This window comes from Ursus maritimus, unplaced genomic scaffold, assembly GCF_017311325.1.
Source record: "Ursus maritimus isolate PB19 unplaced genomic scaffold, ASM1731132v1 scaffold_21, whole genome shotgun sequence".
In the NCBI taxonomy this organism is placed as follows: domain Eukaryota; kingdom Metazoa; phylum Chordata; class Mammalia; order Carnivora; family Ursidae; genus Ursus; species Ursus maritimus.
This window is the reverse complement of record NW_024424564.1, coordinates 26,668,429-26,689,826: the sequence shown is the minus strand read 5'-3', so window position 1 is coordinate 26,689,826 and position 21,398 is coordinate 26,668,429. Positions and strand designations below refer to the sequence as shown.

General features: G+C 37.8%; 1 protein-coding gene across 1 annotated transcript in view; it reads left to right on the top strand.

Annotated features, from left to right (window-relative positions):
- Positions 1 to 18,997, top strand: part of KITLG (KIT ligand) — a 75,507-nt gene extending 56,510 nt beyond the window's left edge. Inside the window, 5 exon segments of the mRNA XM_040637810.1 lie at positions 9,579 to 9,688; positions 10,372 to 10,439; positions 11,450 to 11,462; positions 11,464 to 11,526; positions 18,265 to 18,997. Of these exon segments, the coding sequence (XP_040493744.1) occupies positions 9,579 to 9,688; positions 10,372 to 10,439; positions 11,450 to 11,462; positions 11,464 to 11,526; positions 18,265 to 18,297 (287 nt within the window). The 3' untranslated portion in view covers positions 18,298 to 18,997.
- Positions 18,998 to 21,398: the final 2,401 nt, after the last annotated feature.

The following is a 21,398-nucleotide window of genomic DNA, read 5'->3' as shown; positions in this document are numbered from 1 at the left end:
TGAGTCATGAATTCTGATCTTCACCAGTTACTCTGTATTGAGACCTTTTTTTTTCCCACTGGGTCCCTGTAGTACAAAATCTACTTCCATTGTTTTTTTTTTTTTTTTTTAAGACTAATTACCAACAATTTGTGTTATATTTATTAACATATGTAGGCAATGAATCTTTGTTCTATAAAGTGACCGTGATGAACTTAATAAAAATAGAACAGGACCCAGTAAGAAATAAATAGGATCTGAATAATCAAAATTTGGGAAGCAGACCTTGAAAGAACTCTGGTATTGCACTTCAACCTTTTGCACACTCTGTAATTTATGTAAATCACCATGCAACACTGACACATTATTGCTTTCTATTTAGATTCCAGAGTCAGTGTCACAAAACCATTTATGTTACCCCCTGTTGCAGCCAGCTCCCTTAGGAATGACAGCAGTAGCAGTAATAGTAAGTACATACATCTGATTTAATGCATGCATGGCTCCAATTAGCACCTATGGGAGTATTGCATGGGCTTTAAAGGAAATTTCTGCAATTATTACTATTAATACTGTTCTGTTACTGTTCTTCCTGTTATGGCCTTCCTGAGAATTAAATATTAGGTTTGTATGTAAGTGATGAATCACTAAAGTCTATTCCTAAAATCAATATTACACTATGTTAACTAACTAGAATTCAAATAAAATTTGGGGGTGCCTGGGTGGCTCAGTTGCTTAAGCGTCTGACTCTTGGTTTTGCTGAGGTCCTGATTGCAGGGCTGTGAGATTGAGCCCCACTTGGGCTCCTCACTCAGTGTGGGGTCTGCTTGAGATTCTCTCTCCCTCTCCCTCTGCCCCTCCTGCTTGTGTGCTCTCTCTCTCTCAAATAAATAAATCTTTAAAAAAAAATTTTTTTAAATAAAAGGTTTGTAGAAATGGGTTTCCCTACAACTCAAGATGATCTTTAGAGAATTGGGTCAAAATCTGCTAAGATTATTTTAAGTAAGTCATATAATTACTTTTAGAAATATGATTTAAGCTTTATTCATTGTCAATATATTTTTGTGGAATTGCCTGACAAAAATGGAATTTTAAAATTGAAAGTACAGATGTTGGTTGTATAGAGTTCCAAGGATATTTTCAGTTTTGTATATATCAGTATTTACTATTCTGTATTTGTACATATGATGATTTTATTTACTATAAAATTATGTTAGAGGAGAATATTTTTCTTTGCCTGAAATTTCTGTCCTCTTTGACTAAGAACCCAATTTCCTGGAAGTCTAATGTCCTCTTTTCAAATACAGGCAAGGTTATTATAAAGGTCATTGGATTTTACTAAATATTCTGATCCTCTAGTTTCATGGAAGCTGTAGAAGGAAAAAAAAATCGTCCTATGATCTTCACTAAGAAAGTCATCCCTTAAGACTTAGTAATGGGGCACTGTCATATGTTCAGGGACATAGAGGACCTACGTATAAAAAGGAGTAATCGATTTAGTACAAATCCACAAGAGCAATTCTGCAATTCAGAAATTTTTTAAAAACCTCTAAAATCCATTTGTTTTGGAATTTTTGCCACCAAAACCTGACCTGACCTAAGCTAAGCTAAGGCTGTTTGTAGTCTTTTTCCTTCTAAAAGTGAATATTTAAAGGTTTCACTACTGAAATACGGTGTTTGATTACAGTGTGCTACCGAGACTTCACTGAGGATATTATATACAATATCTGTAGACAGAACCTTCTAAAATCTGAAATTCTGAAACAGAGAACACATCAGATCTGAAAAGTTTTAAAAAAGGACTGTGTGTTAGCCAGTTAAGGTCTTTCTTACTAACTCCTGATTTTATTTTACTAATCTTTTCAAAGATGCAACCTCTGGCTTAATTTATATTTCATTGATTTCTAATATTTATTATTTCCTTCTTTTTACTTTGGGTTTAGTTCAGCTAAGTTGTAGCTGAAGTTCTTAAGGTAGAAAAATTTAATTTGTGATTTAAACCATTCTAATTTTCTGATATAAGCACTTAAAGTTATAAATTTTCATGTAAACAACTTTAGTTGCATCCCACACACTTTGATATGTTGTGTTTCCATTATTATTTCTTTAAAAATATTTTTTAATTCTCCATGTGATTTCTTCTTTGATTCATGGGCAATATAAAAGTGGGTTATTTAATGTCTAAACGTGGTTTTTCTGGATATCTTGTTGGTTTCTAAATCCTATTGTCAGAAAACATACATTGTAATCTTTCAAAATTTATTGAAACTTATGTGTATCATTCAAATATCAAGTGTAGCATTCTCAAATTTGGTCAAAATGGCTGATAGTGTTTAGATCTTCTATATGCTTAATTTTTTTGTCTAATTTTTTATCAATTACTAAGAGAGGAGAATTAAAAATCTTTTGCTTGTGGATTTGGCCATTTCTCCTTCGTTTATGAGTTTTTCACTTCCTATATTTTGGAGCTATCTTATTAGGTGGTTATAGATTGCTTATTGTTATAGGTTCCCTGATTAACAGACCTTTATATTGTTAGTGAAATATTCATCATTACCTCTGCTAGAATTCTTTGTCTTGAAGTGTATTTTGTCTACATTAGTGGAGCCAGTTTTTCTTATGCTTACTATTTTCATGGTATACCTTTCTTCAACCTTCTGTCTTTATTTTTAAAGAACATCTCTGGTAGACAGTATATAGTTGGGCCTTGCTATTTTAGCTAGGCTGTCTTTGACTTTTCATTAGAGTGTTTTATCCATTTATATTTAATACAGTTATTGGTATGGTTGGATTTGGGCCTACCATTTTGTTTCCTATTTGCCTCATTTGTTTATTTCTCCTTCGCAGGTTGATTTGGGGTTATTTTTTTTATTATTATTTTCAACAGATCTCTGCATTATTTTATGGTTGTTTTAGGAATTACAATATACATCTTGCATTGTTCTACTTAATATTGTAGCACTTAAGCAAAAATATGAGAATCATCTTTTGTGCTATGTTGACATGTAGATCTACATAGGTTATAAGCCTCATAGGTTATAAGTCTTATAATCATTGCTTTAAACTATCCTATGTCTTTTTTAAAAAGCAAAAGAAAATAGTTGTCTTTTATATTTACCCACATATTATTTCTTAAACTCTGCATACCCTCTTGTAAGCCCAACTTTCCATCTAGTAATTAATTCCTTTCAGGCTAAACAACTTCCTTTAGTATTTCTCATAGTGTAAATCTACTGGCAACAACATCTTTTTTCTTTTTTCTGTGCTGGACATGGAGCCTACTTAAGAAAAAAATGTCTTCAGTATTGTAGGTGCTTCTTACTAGATATGGAATTTGGGGTTCACAGAATTTTTTTTCCCATCCTTTAAAGATGTCACTCAATTGTCTTCCTGCTTTTGTTTCTGACAAAAAGGCATCCAGAGTTTGTATTTGTTCTCATATGTACTGGGTCATTTCCCCTCTTCTGTGTAATAGCTTGACTAAGATATGCCTAGGACTGGGGGTTTTGCTTTTTGTCAAGTTTCTTTGGCATATAAGTGTATTTACCCCAAAATTTGGGGAAAATTTGTCCATAACTTTTTCAAATATTTTTCATTTTTTTCTAAGAAGAATCGCACATAGTATAATCACACACATACCAGTCACATGTGTATTAGGTAGTTTGATAATTGTCTCACAGATCACGGAGGTTTTGTTCAGATTTTTTTCCCTCTCCTCAGTCTCTCTGTTCACCAAAATGCATAATTTCTATTTACTTGTTTTCAAGTTTCCTGGCTCTTCTGCCATCTGTAAGCTGTTGAACTTTTCATCCAGTACTTTTTTTTTTCTAATTTTTTTTTAGACCAGTTTATGGTTCATAGGAAAATTGAGGGAAAGGTACAGAGATTTCCCACACACCCCCTGTCCACACCCATGTGCAGCTTCTCCTGTTATCAGCATTCCCCACAGAGAGGTACCTTTGTTAAAATTGATAAACCTTCATGGACACATCATAACCATTCAAAATGCCTGTTTTATGTAGGGTTCACTCTTGGTGCTGTGCATTCTATGGGTTTGGATCTAGTACATTTTTTCATTGCTAAGTTTGTATTTTGTATTCTAGAATTTGCATCTAATTCTTTTTACATTTTCCTGCTGAGATTTTCCATCTGCATATTCATTATGATAATTTTTTTTCTTTTTGGCCCCTGGATATACAGTTGACCTTTGAACAACAAGAGTTTGAACCATGTGGGTTGCCTTATACACAGATTTTTACAGTACTATAAATGTATTTTCTCATGATTTTCTTAACATTTTCTTTAGATTAAGAACACAATATATTATATATAACATACAAAATATGTGCTAATTGTTATTGGTAAGGCTTCCAGTCAACAGTAGGCTATTAGTAGTTAAGTTTTAGGGGAGTCGAAGTTATATGTAGATTTCAACTGTGCAGGAAGTTGGTGTTCTAACCCCGGCATTGTTCAAGGGTCAACTGTAGTTCTAAATTTCTAAAGTATTTGTCTCCTAATCTCAACATCTCGGGTCACCTCAGGGTTGGTGTGTATTGACTGCTTTTTTCCCCCTGATTATGGATCACATTTCCTTTTAAATGGCTAGTAATTTTTGAATACATGCTGGATATTGTGGATAGTATGTTTACAAGAATGCAGATTTTGTAGCATTTCTTTAGAGACTTGAGTTTTGTACAGATAGGCAGTTCAGTTAGTGGCAGATTATATTTATTTTCCTTCCCAGTCTTGTTTTTAAGCTTTCTTAGAGGGAAGGGAGAGAGTAGGCTTATTTCTAAGGCATGGAATTTCTGAGATAGCTCTTGAGTGCCTAGAAAATCTTCCCATTCTTGTCAGAACTCCTTTGTCTCTGTCAAGGTCATACCTTCCCAGGTATTGTTCATTGCCAGGTTTTGTGAAGTCTCTTCCTTTGCATGTACAGTTTATTTTTTTAACCAATGACTTAAGGAGATTCCTCCAGAGATTCCTGGTGCTCCTTTTCTGCACAGCACCAATAACCCCACCCCACAAACTCCAGCCACATCTGCATCCCTAAACTTTAGTGTCTAATTCCCTCTCTGAGACTACTGAACCCTACTTGGTTTCCATCTTCCATACCTCCCAGCCAGAAAGTGAAGACAATCATGCGCTTTACCATGTGTGTTTTTACTCTTAGAGATTACATTCTTGAGCTACCTGTTGTCTAATGTATGAAAATAACTGCCTCCAATAATTTGTCTAATAATTATTTAGGTTGGGAATGCTAATCTGCTATAATCATGGTTGGAAGCAAAAGTCTTTTCTACTTATCTCAAAAGACAACTGAATATAAAACACCTATTCATTTTTTTTATTACAAAATGAATGGCCAGCCTTTTTTCTTTGTTTTGCTTTCCTATTTTTTTCCTTTTTGTAAAAAAAAATATGGATCTTGCATAATTTGCAGCTTTTTGTCAGGAGACATCACTCATCAATATGGCACTTAGATACCCATGAACAAAAACTAGCTTTTGAAGAGCTTACGTTCTTGTAAAAGAAACAGTCCTAGTACTTTATCATATATATCATATGTAGAGAGAGAGATATGTCATATATATCTCTCTATATATATCATATATATATGTATTATAATAGAAGTATGTAAATGTTTTTAGTCGTAGCATAAAGGAGATAAGACTTTTGGGGGGACATATGGCCTGGGAAATTTGAAGTGACCAGGCTAGTTTGCAGGATAAAATCCCAAATAGTGGCCATGCTAGCCGGAAGACCAATATATATGAAGGAGTCCTGAGATGTGAATGTCCTCTCTTATCTTATCCCATGATTCTCCCTTATAAAAGTGTTAAAGTTATCCAAAAGGAGTTGTGTTTTCAAAATAATAGGAATCTCCTTTGTACCAAGCTAAAAGAATGTTTAAGATCCTTGTAGACAGTATTTAAACGATACGCAAGAAGTCCTTACTTTGACATTACATTATACATCTTCTAATAAGAGAGTCTTTGAGTCAGACTGCCTGGGCTTATATACCAGTGTTAGCCCTTGGATAACCATGTGACCTTGAGCGACTTACTTAATCTCTCTGGACTTGCCAGTCAAATGAAGGATCATAGTACCTCCTTCATAGAGTTTCTGTGAGTTCTAAATGTGTTAACATGCATGAACTTGGAGCCATGCCTTATGTATAATATGTGTTCATCATTATTAGAACAATTAGGTGCACCAAGGCTGTGGGTCAGTAATTGTGGCAAGCCTACAATGAGCTTTGAATCTGAATTAAGGAGGAGTACTGAGTTGCAGGTTTTCTAAGAACCAAGAGGGTCCATGCTCACAAGTATGGTGATGCCTATAAGCAAAATCATTCGAAAAAGTAGTTCAGCAAAATTGTAGCACGGTTTTTCATGTTCTGTATTTGAACAGATGTTGGGTATTATTAGTCAAGCCAGTTCCCACGAATTTTGGACAGTGGGCCATTTCATAATAATGATATACAGTTAAAGCAACAACCCAGGGATTTGGGATTACTGAAATCCTGTCCAGATGAGCTCCCTCACCCTACAAGTTTTCCATGGCAATCTTTACATAAAAGCAAAGCCTTGTTACTAGCTTGGGCATCGGTACCAAATACCCACCACTTGGGCCTTGAGGCACACAGTTCAAATCTCATTGATCCCTGGTAGATAGCAGCCGTAGAAACTCTTGGGAGTCATGCCCTGGAGATATGAATAAGCCTTTTCTGATATAATCCTTTTTCTCTCTCTGCAAGAGGGATGGCAGTATCACTGGAGAGAACCAAAGGCTGGCTATTAAGCTCTTTGCATTAATAAGAAATAACAAAAGCAAAGTAACCTTGATCCCTCAAGGAGGTGAAGCTCAGTTCCTCTGGTCCCTTCCCCCTCCCTCCCTCCCTCTCTCCTGCAGGTGGACTGCGGCAGTGTCTCAGTCAGAGTCTAGGACTTTGGGGCCATAGTCCTGGGGGTGGAACTTTTAAAGTGGTTAAAAAGTCACTACTCTGGAAGAGTGAGTCCGTGTCTCTTTAGTTAGGTCTCTTGTCCAGCATGGATTTGTTGGGAACATCTTCTTTAGGGGCTGTTCTCCTGAGAAAGATTGAGCGGGGAATCCCCGAATATCGCACTCTAGTAAGCCACTTCTGCTCGTTGCTGGTCTTTCCTGTGGTGTGAATGGCTCAAATGAAGATCTGGCTTTTGGAAAGAACAGGAAGAATATAGGGTGTTGGCTGCCTTGATTCCAGGGCATCTGGCTACCCACACAGATGTAATAGAATTCTCCATAGCACCATCTTAGCTCGTTAGTTTTCCATTGGAGTCTGGGGACAAAAATATCAATAGCTTCCTTTGTTCTCTCTGTATACCTTCATGAGGGGACCCCTCTAGGAGGTCACCTGGTCAAATCCATCATAACCAGACTCAGTCCCAATAGACGCTGTGGGCCATAGTGTTGCAGGATTTTTTTTCTCCGATGGTGCCCATGGTTCTTGGTCATGCCACTTTGAAGAATGAAGAGGTAGACCAGACACTGGTGGGCAGCAAAGCAAGCTTTACTGAGCGATAGCAAAATGATAGTACAAAGCTCCCAAGATGGGAGGGGACCCGAAGGGGTTGCCACTGGAGTTTCTAAGTCTAGGGGTTCTTATGGGCTTATTGACAGGCTGTTTCAATTTGATGAACCCTTCCTGGGCCTGTCATCCAATCAGGTTTTTGTCACATGGGAAAGGGTGGAGAGTTCCTTCCAGGGCAGTGTAAAAAATCCTTTTAAGGGTGGTTTCCTCTTGGGCCTGGAGGCCTTGTCCCTGCCTGCCTTCCAATTATCCTTCATCAATAGCACAATGGCCATCAAGAATTCATACTTGTTACTGGAATACAACCGCAAACAGCCAAGTTATGTACAGAGAGTGATATTAAAATTCCTAAAATGGCAAGAATTGCTTATAATTCTGAATCCATTTTCTGAGAAAAAACACTTCTATAAATGGTAGTTAAATCCCAGACTAGTACACACAACCTTTGATATAACCCTTAAAATAGCTGTATTATTACAATAATAGTAGTACCACTTCAATTATACCAAATCCCATGTTGTAACTCTGGTTTATTTTGATGAACGAGTTCATGTTGAATTCTACTTTAAAATGCCAAGACGTATTTCCCACGAGGCTGTAGGATGGCGGGTGGGTCAGAAGCTAGGCTAGTCTAGTCTCAAGGAAGTGATTCATAGTTATATGAATGGAAGACCCCACCTCCCTCCCCATCGCCCTTCCTTAAGTTTAAGGGGCACCCATGACTCACCCTCTACCCAACACACACACACACACACACACACACACACACACACACACACTTCCTATTAGAGCCCTTTGGAAATAGGAGTCCTGGAATTAGTGAATTTCCTGCTCCCAGTTTACAAATGGTGGGGAAATGGGCAATTCCTGTTCTCTCTGCAGTAGGTAAGATTCGTTTCTTGCCTCTCAGGTTAAATCTGTAAGTTCATGTTCTCCCTGCAAATGTTTTATACACATACAGTGGTTTGGTTCTTTTGTATTATCTACTTTAGGTGCTTAATATGTTAACTAGGTGACTATAGGCTGACACAGTATCCCAAATATTGCAAAATATTATAGCCCAAAACAGTCACTTTACCTTGGATTAGTTTACATTTTGATCCTATAATTGCTGAAAATGTATAATTTCTAAATGTATTCCTTCATCAAAAGAGTACTGAAGATTTTCAGTCCTTTTTGTACAGGTTGGCACATGTGTCCGTGTCTCTAACAAACAACCAGGTTGTTCCTTGTAAGGAGACAGAAGAGACCCTTGTGGTAGAGGTGTTTTAATTCATGAATTAACATGGAAGAGCTGAGCTAAGATCAAAAGGGGTGCCAAGTTAATCTCACCTGTTTTTTCCCTCTCTCTCTGTCTCTCACTGTTACTTAGACTAAGCACTGGTGCTTTCAGCCATTCTTTAGTGTTTAATGGTCTCAAGCTTTTCAACATAAAAGGTCCAAAAAATCAAACCTTTAGTCCTCATCACAGAGTTGGGCACTCTCTGGCATCCGGTAGGTATACTGCAGGTGTGATGAGGAAACGCCATGACTCGAAGCATGAGGTACCTAAAAATACTCTAACCACTAAGTTCATTTAATGACTTATTATTTGCGGCAGGCTAAACAGCTTAATGCATACCGTCCTTGATCCGGGTTGCAAAATGTCTTCTTTAAAATTTCTTGGCAAGGTGTGAAGAGTGAGAAAACAAAAAGGTTTTAGATGATAAAGTCACAGAAAATGGATTTGCTTGATAGTATAAATCACTTTTAGGAATATGTCGTCTGCGTTCCCTGTGTGTCAACATCAGCCACGTCGGATATCCTTCAGTGGGTTTTCTTTTATTTTTCAACTTACATATTTTGGAGATGACAAGGACTTGTATTGCTGTCCCAAAACAATACTCAGCAGAAAAATCAGTGTTTCAAATATTTTAAACAGCGCTAGATCAAGAGTGCGTTACAGAAACAGCTGAGAACAACCACAGCATAAGAGCAAAACCGCCAGCAGGAATACGCTGTGTTCACCACCGTGCTGTTTTAATTACAGGGAAGGCCTCAAACCCCATTGGAGACTCCAGCTTACAATGGGCAGCCATGGCATTGCCAGCATTCTTCTCTCTTGTAATTGGGTTTGCTTTTGGAGCCTTATACTGGAAGGTAAGGGTTGCTATTCCTTTTTTTTTTTCCTTGATTAAAACTTCGTGAACTTTAGATATTTGTGCATACTATATTTACATAAATGATTACCACACTGCCCTTTTCTGAGAAAAGGTCCTACCTTAACTTAGTCTCAACAGACTGTAAATCTTAAGGTTTTCCCTGTATTCCTTTTCATGCTTAGGAGGCAACCCCTCCCACTGAAAATGCACACTTAAGAAATGGGAACTGGTTTTAATAGCCTGCACTAAATATAAAAAGGAAGAAATATGCTGCAAATCATATGTGCTTAAGGCCAAATAGAAATGCCATTTGTATTATCTACCATTTTGGATTTCTGTTCTTGTGTTCTCCTCTCACAGAGACCTATCTAAAATTTTAAAATGTGCTAAATCATTGTGATTCAACTTTTTGAAAAGTCTTTTGAATTTGATTACTATTTAAATCTTTCAGTTTCTCTATTACGTTTTCACTTCCAACCCCCTAAAAATGTTGAGTCGATAATACGATGCATTTTTCATGTTTTTATTGCAAAAGTATTTTACATGCTGCATGCTGAAAAAAAAAAAAAAACCTGATATTGGAGTTATTGACATAAAATATAAAAGTAGAGACCATTAACCTCTTGAATATTATACCATTCATTGATACTTTTATTATATATACTCTTGTTCTTTTCCCAGAAGAAACAACCAAATCTCACAAGGACAGTTGAAAATATACAGATTAATGAAGAGGATAATGAAATAAGGTACTTTATTTTGCTAAATATGTGCATAAATAAGCTCGATGTTGCCATTTCACCTACCATGCACGTGCTCATATATCTTTAAGAAGTTGTTCGCTCTCCATGGCAGCTCCCAATGCATGTCGATGGCCTTTATCCACATTTCCTACCTCTCACACTTGCTTCATTCCCACCTCTCCACTTACCCGTAGAAGACCTTCACAATGGTGTCTTCATGACCCATTTAAGGTATCAGTAGTGGTCGTCTCAGCTCCATTTCTGTAAGCAGCAGCATCTTGCTTAGACGCCCAGTCATGGGGCTCTGGGGCAAGTCTGCATATTCTCCTTCATTTCCATGCTACCAACAGGACATACGGATTCCTCCTGTGTCTCTTAGCTCTTTGGCAGTTGTCATCATCTTCATATCTTTATGGTGTCTTGGCTGAGCTGCCTCAGAATCTTGCTTTTCCTTTCCCCTTCTAAACTGTACCTTTGTCTCATTCTTCCTTAAACCCCCAGTGCATAAGGTTACTTCCTAGTCAGGATACTTGCAGTGACTTTCTCTTGCGTACTTGATATATTTGACTTCACTCTAGCTTTTGGAGCCCTTAACTTTTCTCAGTCTGTTTAGTATTTTCTCCAAAGCCAAACACAAAAATTGTTTTTAAGGTAACTTTCCATTGAGTGTAGCTGATGCTAATCCCTTTTTACCTTACCCCATATTGCCTGAATACTAATATTTTGATGAACCTCTAGTTATAGTTTCATTTGGCATGTTACTGCTTTCTCTTCTATCATGCTTTGTATATGCATTTGCAGAGAGAATTTTTACACTACTTAGGAAGACTATATGGAAGCAGATAAAGTCTTCCTTCTTCTCTTTAGTATTTCTTATGAAGGTAAGCTTTCCACTCAATTTTGCCATCTTTTGTTACTGTATTTACAGAAAAACTGCCTTTTACAATGCCCAGATCACGGTGTACTCCAGAATTTCTCTCCTAAAGCAAATAAGCGTTTTTCTTATTGTTTTTCAGTATGTTGCAAGAAAAAGAGAGAGAGTTTCAAGAGGTGTAATTGTGGCTTATATCAACACTGTTACTTTCGTACCTCGGTAAGTTTTTAGAACTCAAGATGAAAGCTTTAACAAGAATTATACAGCATCTTTGATGCCAAAATTTAGAAAGAAAATTTATTAAGTCGACTATTAAACTGATGTCAGTATGTTAACTGAAGCTGTTACGCACCATTCAGTTATGTGTGTTCTGACATTTTGAAAGGCAAGCAGTGATTCGTGGTCCTGATGAGTGGTTTCATCTTGTATGGGAGGAATACAAAAAATGAACAGTGGAGTGTTTACTATTCTGAGGCCAGAAAAAAATTAGACAAGGGGAAAGAACAAATTAGGACTCAAATAAGATAACAGAGGAAGAATAACTCAAACCTATTTCAGTTTGGTGTAACTACTATAACATAATAGAAGAAGTATCTCAATTGTTAGATGCTGAAACAAGCGAATGCCAGAAATGTTTCCTTGCTATTTTAAGGAAAAAGAGAAAGGACCAAAATATCTTATAGATCAGGAGAAGAAAGTTGTCAAGGGAAAGCGCCACCTAACACCTGAGTGGTAATAATTATGCCTCGTCACAGTCCGGAGCCCGGCATGCAGTAAACATAAACCAGAAACAGATACCTGTTATGATAGTGCGGGTCTGTGGAGGGCTAGGGGAGGAGAGAGAGCACGAAACCATGGCCAGGAGGCACTGATGCTCCCGTTTCCTCTCCTGTCTACTTTCTCCGGGGTCAGTCTGCAGATGCCAGATTAGCGGGCTGGGGGAGGGGCCCTGACTTGAGCCCGCATCAGTTCCTGCTCTTCTCATTGCTATTTCTGTTCGTTTTGTTACGGCCATGGGATCTGGAGCGCCTTTATTACAATGGAACATGAACGCCCTCTCATCTTTCTAAGTCTTCAGTTCTCCCCTGCACTTCCTCACGGTCAGAAGATCATTTACTCTCTGGGGTTATGAGATAGTTGGTCTGTGGTGAGCTTTGCCTTTTCTTTATAGGTCACTATCCTTCCAGTTTCATTTTTGTCCCAGATTCAGAGATTTCTCTCCAGATTGAACCGTCCCCAGGGAAGCTGGGTCAGAGAGCTTTTTAACTCCTCCAGGGGCTCACTTTGGTAGTTGGAAAACATTTTTCAACAGCCCCAGATACCATGATATAATAATTATGTCACATATTTCTCTAACACTTTAATCCCGCTGTTACATGGACTTCATTTAGGCCTTTAATCGTGCCCTTGATCACCATATCCGAAGCATAAATAGCACCTTTTTCCCCCTGCCCACGATCTTACCTTCTCTCTAAGCTCGTGTTTTCTGTCAAATAATGGATAGACCTTTCACTCGATACTTTTTATTTTCTGGAGTAATACTCTGCAAGCTGAAATCATAGGTTTCTGGGAAAAATAATTTCTCTGCCCTTCAGCCCCCACATGAGCCTCACTGTTGCTTCTCTGCTGTTTCAGCTCCCTTAAGCTAGACGTCCACAAACCACACATTACATGGTTAACTGAGTCTTAAAGTCTCAAGTAGTGTCCTGTTTGGTTTTGGACTGCACTGATCGCTGGGATCCTGTTTTGGCACACAGGTCTTTAATCATGTGGCGTTTAATAGTGGTATTTGTCCTGTGACATTTGGAAAATGGATTATGATAAGAAGCCCAGGGCACCTGTTTAGAAGGGAAAACAATTGCATTGTAAAGCAACCATAGTCAGGCAGCTCATGCGTGGTTACATGTAGTCCAGAAAAGGTCAAGGACAGGAACTGAGCCTGGCTGGTTCTTGCTGTGTGTCCTTCACAAGCAACTCACGTGTGTGCTGTAGACTCTCACTAAATGCTTGCTGAATGAGTGTGACAGAGTGGATAAACCCTGAACGAAAGGTTAACCCCTGGTAAGGAAGATAGTCCTTCTGAAGTAGGGTTTTTTCATTTGTTCGCAAGACGAGCAAGTGCTAGAGAGCCACTGTGGAACACTGTGCCCAGAGGGAGCCGTGCTCTGCAGTGTACCTAAACGTGTGGAAAGAGGGTAGATCTCACAGGAAGTGTTTTTACCTCAATAAGTTTTTAAAAATCTTTATTTTTAGAGTGTGTGTGTGCGCACGCGCACGTAATTTGCTGAATTGGGTCAAGAGGAAAGTAAAATGTCCAAAGCAAGGGGAAAAAGAGAGTCCTAGGAAATGCCTATTTTTTCTCAAAATGTGAAATATTGTTCATATTTATGATGAATCAAACTAAGTTTAAAAAGGAACCCTGGATTGCTTAGAAATAAATTCCTCACCCATTATTGCGTAGTCAGTGTGAAATGGATGAGTAATCTGAAGTGGCATTCTCCTTCATAAAGGACCTTACTCATCATGTCTGCAAAGCTCTCTCAAGACTCAGCTCAGATACCACCTCCAAAAAGCTGACTTCCCAAATTTATGGCCCTCTAATTATATTTCATGTTACATTTCATATATCATGTAATACACATTGATAGGACTTCACAGTTACTTTTATAGATGTTTTGTGTCCTCTTCTAAACCATAAGCTCTGACAGCAGGGTTTGTTTCTGAATTTCATTTTGGAATCCCACCAAACTATATAGCTTATACTTTGTGCATGCAAATGATGAATAAATATTTGTTAGAAATGAAGATGAGAATCTCAGAATTGCATTAATGTGAAAATAAAATTTATGAAAATAAAAAAGACATGGGAAGGATAGGAGAAAGACAAAAGATGTAGCTCCTCGTCATGAATCTACAGACCCCAAAGTCAAAACGTACCGCTATCATTTACTGAGTACCCTTTGTGTAAAGCCTTTTGCTTGCCCCTCTACCCACAGAGGTTTAAAACGTGCTGAGAAACTTGAAGTATGGGTGCGGTAAAGGAAAGGGTTTGGGAGAGCAGAATATGACATAAGAGAGGAAATTTGCCAAGAAACAAAACAGTAATAAAAAGTACTGAGATGTAAATGTAATGTGCAGTTGTTATTATATATTTTAAAAAGTAAATATAATTTGGATTATAGCCATTATTTTGGTTTACAAGGAAGGGGAAATTACAGGGAATGACTCAGATTTATGGCAGGGATTTCTCCCTGAAGTGTTTCACCAGCTAAAATAAATTAAGACAAATATTGGAATACTAGAATAGAAAATGGAATAGTTAGTTCTTCAATGAAATAACCCGTAATTAGAAAATGAAGAGAAGAAGGGTTTGATATTTCAAAAACAAGGAAAGAAGATGGAGGGATTATAAGGTAATGAGCTAGAAACAAAAGAAATTGGCTCTGACGATATACTAGAGTGGTGTTTGACACCAAACACGAAACTCTATACAAAAAGTTAGAAACTGATTGAATCAACGAGCTGATGCCAAGTATTCATAGGTGGCATCCCCCAAGAATTTTTCATTTATTAGCTTGTGTGTAGCAGTTTGAGAAAGAAAGAAAATAGAGTATTTATAGGGAAATTTTGTTCTTCATTCTGCCCACAAATACGATTCCAGCACTCCAGCAGGTACACTGTTAGATGCAGAGCTCAATATAACCTAGTTGTGTCCTCAAATTGCTTATAGCCTACAAAAGGAAATAAGGCATATGCGTAATAACCTATTTTTAAAAGGAAACTAGAAGTTTATGAAGTTAAAAAAGCAATGAAAGGAGCTTACAAGGCAAATGCAATAAGAGATCAAAGGCAAGACCACTGCTTATAGTTGTACAGGGTGTGTCCTCGACTTAGGTGTGGTATGGACCTCCTGGGTCTATACCATGTACACCCGTATCCAGTTGCCTTATCTGAAGGGAGAGAAATCACTAGCAACAGGAGAAAGGCTTCATCACAATGTAGGTGATGGAGGTGGCATATATACTGAGTCAGATTTTGGATGATTGGTAAAATTTTAATAGCAATAATGAAGGAGTAATCTGGATACTGCAGAGGGCATAAACTGAGTCAGGGAGGCCAAAATGCAGAGAGTGTGTTCAAGAGTCCATTTGTACAGTTGCACTCCCAGTGGAAGATCACACATGAGGGGTTAAAAGGCTGAGAAACAAGGGTGTGGCATCGGTTTGAAAAATTCCAAGTACAGGACATACACTGTTTTGAGTAACGTAAGGAGATGTTGGAGGGCTTAGAGAAGATGTGAGTGATATAATCAAAGCCAAGGTTTAGGAAAGTAATGAGATGTTGGTGTGGCCAGACCGGATGGATAGGAGGAGTGAACTGGAGTCAGGGAGTTCCACGTAGGAGGCCAATCTTCCAAACAGATGAGAGAGAACGATGACCTGTACTAGGGTCAGGGCCATGGAAATAGGAAAGCATGAACCACTTTGGAGATATGCAGCAAAAGAATCCACACCTTCTGGTTACATGTGGAATGTGAGGCTTGACATCACAGGTAGTACTCAAGGATGATTTGGAGTCTATGGGACTAACCAGGTGGCAGTGCCATTAAAAGAAAATGAGGGAAGGAGCTGTTAAGGAAATACTGACCAGTGGCCAAATATGTTAGACTGGAAATTCAAAGAACAGGCAGGGCTGGAAATAATAGATTTGGGATTTGGGAGTCAGCTACAAAGAATTTTAATTGAGACCTTGAGAGAAGAACTGCATCGTCACAGAGAAGGCCCAGTTTGGTTGACCGTAAATAGCATGAGTTTGTAGACACTAGGACAGCAGTGACTACTGATACACCCCAGCATGGTCAGTGTTGAAAATAATTCTTATTACAATTAGGCTGGTGGAGAGATTCACAAAAGAAACACAACCTGGACATTTCCTGTAGATCTGAGCTAAGACAGGGGAAAATAGATTCTAGAGATGGAATATGGATGACCTTGAGTCAAGTTTGGTCATTTAGCACACACACAGGACTTGGTAAGATCAGTGACTCTTTACCAGATGCTTTCTAAGAATTTCCAGAGCTTCGGAGGATTTGCTTTTGATCTCTGTCTGTAGACACATTATAATAGAGAGGATAAGAAGGGATTAGACTTGGGTTCAGGCCTTGGCTCTGCAACTAGTTAAGCTGTATGTTCCTGGATGAGTCCACTGTCTTTGAACCCCTGGTTTTTCAAAGATAATAAGGGGATAACTGACTCACCCTGCTCATTTCATGAGGTTGTTGCTAGGATCCAGGGTATCATTATAAAAATTGTAGTTTTTGTTCTATGGGAAAACAATTGTCAAACCTTCAAGTTTATTTTCTTTGCTAAGAGACCTGGGGACAAAACTAGAAATAGATTTCCAATCTTGCTTCTCTACTTAAGTTTAGAATTTTAAGCTATTCCTAGCTTTTAAAAAATATATCCTTTTCCTTTTTTATTTTTTTTGTATTCCTTTTTGCTTTTTTAATCAAGATTTATTTTAAAATATCTGCTATATATTTTTAATTTCTGAAAAAACTATATATAAATGTTTCTTAATTTTTCTTTCAGGATTTAATTCTCCTTTCCCAGGTGCGGGTTCTCTAGTTTCTAGAGTTCTCTGGTAAATTGTCATGTAATAATGGTTTTGAGTATATTCATTGAGAGAGACTGGAAAAAATACTGCACTTCTTATGCCTTGTACTATGGAATTTTACACAATTTATATATAACCTCTGCATTGATCTCAAATATTTAAAAACAGATTCTGGGATTGATAAGGACAAAGAGAAAGAGTATTGAGTAGGGAAGAAAAAGCAACATACACATTTATTTAGGGGTTGTGACTGAAAAAAAAGTTAAGGAAGTACAGATATTTGACTTGAAAGTTGTAAACCCTAAAGCCGAGTCCAAAACTCAGTGGATTAACACCAGCTCTGAAGAAATGAAACAATGTCTGGCTTTCCTGTTTCAACAAGTACAATAAGCTATGTTAGGCCAAATGATCCTCCCCAGAGGCTTTGTCAGGGTAAGGTTCCAGGAATTCTGTCTTTCTTTTCTTGCTGACAGTGGAAGCCATCTTGCTGCTGCTATTCGTCTGGTGGGAGAAGTGATGGCTCGAACCTGGCTAGGGGTCAAGACAGGGCATTGCGCAGTGGCCAGAAGGCTATTTGTTGGTGGTGATCAGCTTCTCCACTGGTTATCTCCTTCATGCTACCCTGTTTCTCTCTAGACACTGCCTTTGTCTTTCAAAGCCTCTCCCCTTACCACTTACCTACCACCTTTTCATAGCCTGGTTAGAGAAATTCAAGACTACAAGATAACCCTCTTACCACAAACGGAAACAATCTGTGGTATGCAAACGGGTGTGAAAGCCACAGGGATACCTTCATCCATTCTTGTGTTCAAGGAATATTTACTGAGTATCTCCTTTGTGCCAGGCACTGTTCTAGGTGTTGGAGTACACAGGTAAAAAAGAGAGACAAACGGAGCACCTGGGTAGCTCAGTTAAGTGTCTGTCTTCCGCTTAGGTCATGATCCTGGGGTCGAGCCCTGAGTAGGGCTCCCTGCTCTGCCTGGAGTCTGCATCTCCCTCTCCCTTTGCCCCTCCCCCTGCTGTCTTTCTCTAAATAAATAAAGTCTTAAAAAAAAAAAAAAAGGACAAATCTCTGTATCCTCATGGAGCGTACATTCTAATGGGAGGAGAGACTCAAACAATAAGATCATTTCAGATAATGTTAAATGTTACCAGGAAGATCAGAGAGAGTGACTAGTCACTGCATCTAGGAAAAGATTTGTGAAGTTCTTTTAGGCTGTGTAAGTGAAGCATTTATTTTAAGTCTATTACTCAATCTGTAGTCCTATGAATTCAGCTATTGAGAATGAAAAGGCGGCAGAAAGCAGATACACCATAACCTCTCTTTTCTTTCCTCTCTAGGCGGGTGACAGTTCATGTTTGCTTCATAAATGAAGCAGCTTTAAACAAATTCATATTCTGTCTGGAGTGACAGACTGCATTTTTATCTGTTCTTGCTGCCCATGACTCTATATGGATGATTCACAAATTGGAACAAAGTGTTTTACGGTGAAACTGGCACTGAATTAATCATCTATAAAGAAGAACTTGCATGGAGCAGGACTCTATTTTAAGGACCTCGGGGACTTGTGGTCTCATTTAGAACTTGCAACTGAAGTTGGGAGAGAAAGCACGTGTCCCAGACTGCATGCACCATTCTGCATGCCTCCGGAAGTGTCTAATTGCCGAAAAGCCACACAGCTTTATTTTCAGTTACAACCTGCAGTTCATAGTTATCTTCGTCTCTGCAAGTAGATTTCATCCTGAATAGTGGGGGGTAATAATTTTTCTCAGAGGGATCTAGAAAAAGTTTTAAAAACAAAAACTCAATAGCATCAGCAACTCTACGTATAGAAAGCAGTGAGAACAAAATAATTGGAGTAAGCAACATGTCAGCCTTGTAGATGCTAATTAATGGTCTGGGTCTGATCTCCATCTCTCCTCGACATAAACCTATATCCCACTAGACAAACGGACATGGTTAGCTGGATCTAACCATGCCTGGGAGCCAGTATTGAATTCGAACAGTGATGTCAACAACAAAATGAAAAACCACCTACCGAATGGGAGAAAATGATTACAAATTATATATCTGATAAGGGGCTAATATCTAAAATCTACGAAGAACTCATACAACTCAATAGAAAAAAATCTAATTTAAAAATGGGCAGAAGATCTGAATAGACATTTTCCAAAGACGACCTACAGCTGGCCGACAGACACATGAAAAGGTGCTCAACATTACTCACCAGAGCAATGCAGATCAGAACCACGATGAGCTATCCCCTCATTAGCTGTTAGAATGGCCATTACCAACAAGATGAAAGTTAATGAGTGTTGGTGAGGATGTGGAGAAAAGGGAACCCTTGTGCACTGTTGGTGGGAATGTACATTGGTGCAGGCACTATGGAAAATTTTGAGTTTCCTCAAAAAATTAAAATAGAACTGCCATATTATCCAGGAATTCTACTTCTGGGTATTTATCCAAGGAAAATGAAAACACTAATTCTAAAAGATGTATAAACCCCTATGTTCTTTGCATTATTTACAGTAGCCAAGATATGGAAACAATGTGTCCCTCAATGGGTCAGTGGATGAAGGGGTGTGTGTGTATATACACGTGCGCGCGCGCGCGCGCACACACACACACACACACACAATGGATTATCATTCAGCTCTAAAAATGAAATCTTGCCATTTGTGAAATGGATGGACCTTGAAGGCATTATGCTAAGTGAAATAAGTCAGAACAACAAATGCCATGTGATCTTTCTTAGAAGTGGAGTCTAAAAAAAATAAAAGTAAAAAAATTAAAAATACCAAGCTCATAGATAGCGCGCACACACACACACACACACAATGGATTATCATTCAGCTCTAAAAATGAAATCTTGCCATTTGTGAAATGGATGGACCTTGAAGGCATTATGCTAAGTGAAATAAGTCAGAACAACAAATGCCATGTGATCTTTCTTAGAAGTGGAGTCTAAAAAAAATAAAAGTAAAAAAATTAAAAATACCAAGCTCATAGATACAAAGATCGGTGGTTGCAAGGGATAGGGTAGGGGAACAAATGGATGAACTAGGTTTTTTGTTTTTTAGTTTAAGTTGAATAGAAGTGTAAAAATAAACCCCCCTAAAAAAAATTGATGCCTTTGCAGAGAGGAAACTTTCCAAAATACTTATGTCCCAAAGCTATGAACACTGAACAGCACAGTCACTGAGGAGCACATTCGACACCCTTTTCCCCTGCCACCATAAGAGTGTAAAAACTGTGCTTGCAAAATATATAATGAAATGTTTATATTCTGAAACCACTACAGAGTTATGGAAAGGGACTTAAGAGAAATTGCTGAATATATGAAGGTCCCATTTTCAATTTACATCATGAGAGAAAGTAAAAATAAATTCTATTGAGTATCTAAGATTAGAAAACCACACCCTCATGGTAATATGGGTATTGAAAACTAGGTTACTTGGCTTTTATAAGGCGGCAAGGAATCAGTAAATTTTAGTTATTTCTCGTATAATCAGCATTATCAGTTTAAAGGATCCATTTATTTAAAATCCAGCACTGTATATTAATGTTTATGAACTAAAAATAGCGAGCTTTATGTAGTTATGCATGTCAGTTTGCTATTTAAAATGTGTAACAGCGTTTGTTCTATTAAGAGTGCATTTGGTAAGAATTGCCAAGATGCTTTTAAACTAAAACTTAAGACATTATGTGAATTTCCATTACCAGTTTTTTATAGGCAAAGAAACATCTGACTAAAATGATATCTTGTGGTTTATTTTGATGAAGGTTCTTTTACTATATCATGAACATACACATAAAGGCATCCAAAGCTTTCTATTATAACTTAATTCTTGTCCTAACATTGTCATGTTCTACCCTCAGATGACCATTTTCAGTGTAGTGATTTAAAAGGCACAAAAAATTGCGAGCTTTCCTTTGATTTCAAAAGTCCAAGAATTTCTAGCATAGTTGGATTTTAGATTATGTTCAAAGCAGATCCAAATACAACTCCAGTGAAGTGGCCTTTGCTCTTTTTTTGTACCAAAGAGCCCAGATGATTTCTACGATCCCTTCCTTCTCTAAAGTGCTGGGGTTCCTTAAAAGGTAGTCATTTCTCTAAAATACAACCCGGGTGCTTTGGGAAGCTTCATTGACTTATTCAGGCCCTCAAATATCCCCCAATACAATCAATTAGTAATAAAACCAGAGATCAGTTTAATTGCTGAAAGGACCTGTCTCAGTGTGTGACACTGTTTTGAGGAAAATAGATAGAAATTAGTATGAGTTATGTGTGTGGGTCAGGTGTAGATTGAGAAGATTAATATTCTCAATAGTTTGATTTATTTCATCAATGGTTTTGATTTTCTTAGCATGAGAAAAATGCTGTTTAATGAGCTTGAGAGTACAATAAATGCACTTTTGTTCTCAAAGCTAGGAGCTGGGTTTTAACACTCAAGGACATGGTTCTAATCAATAG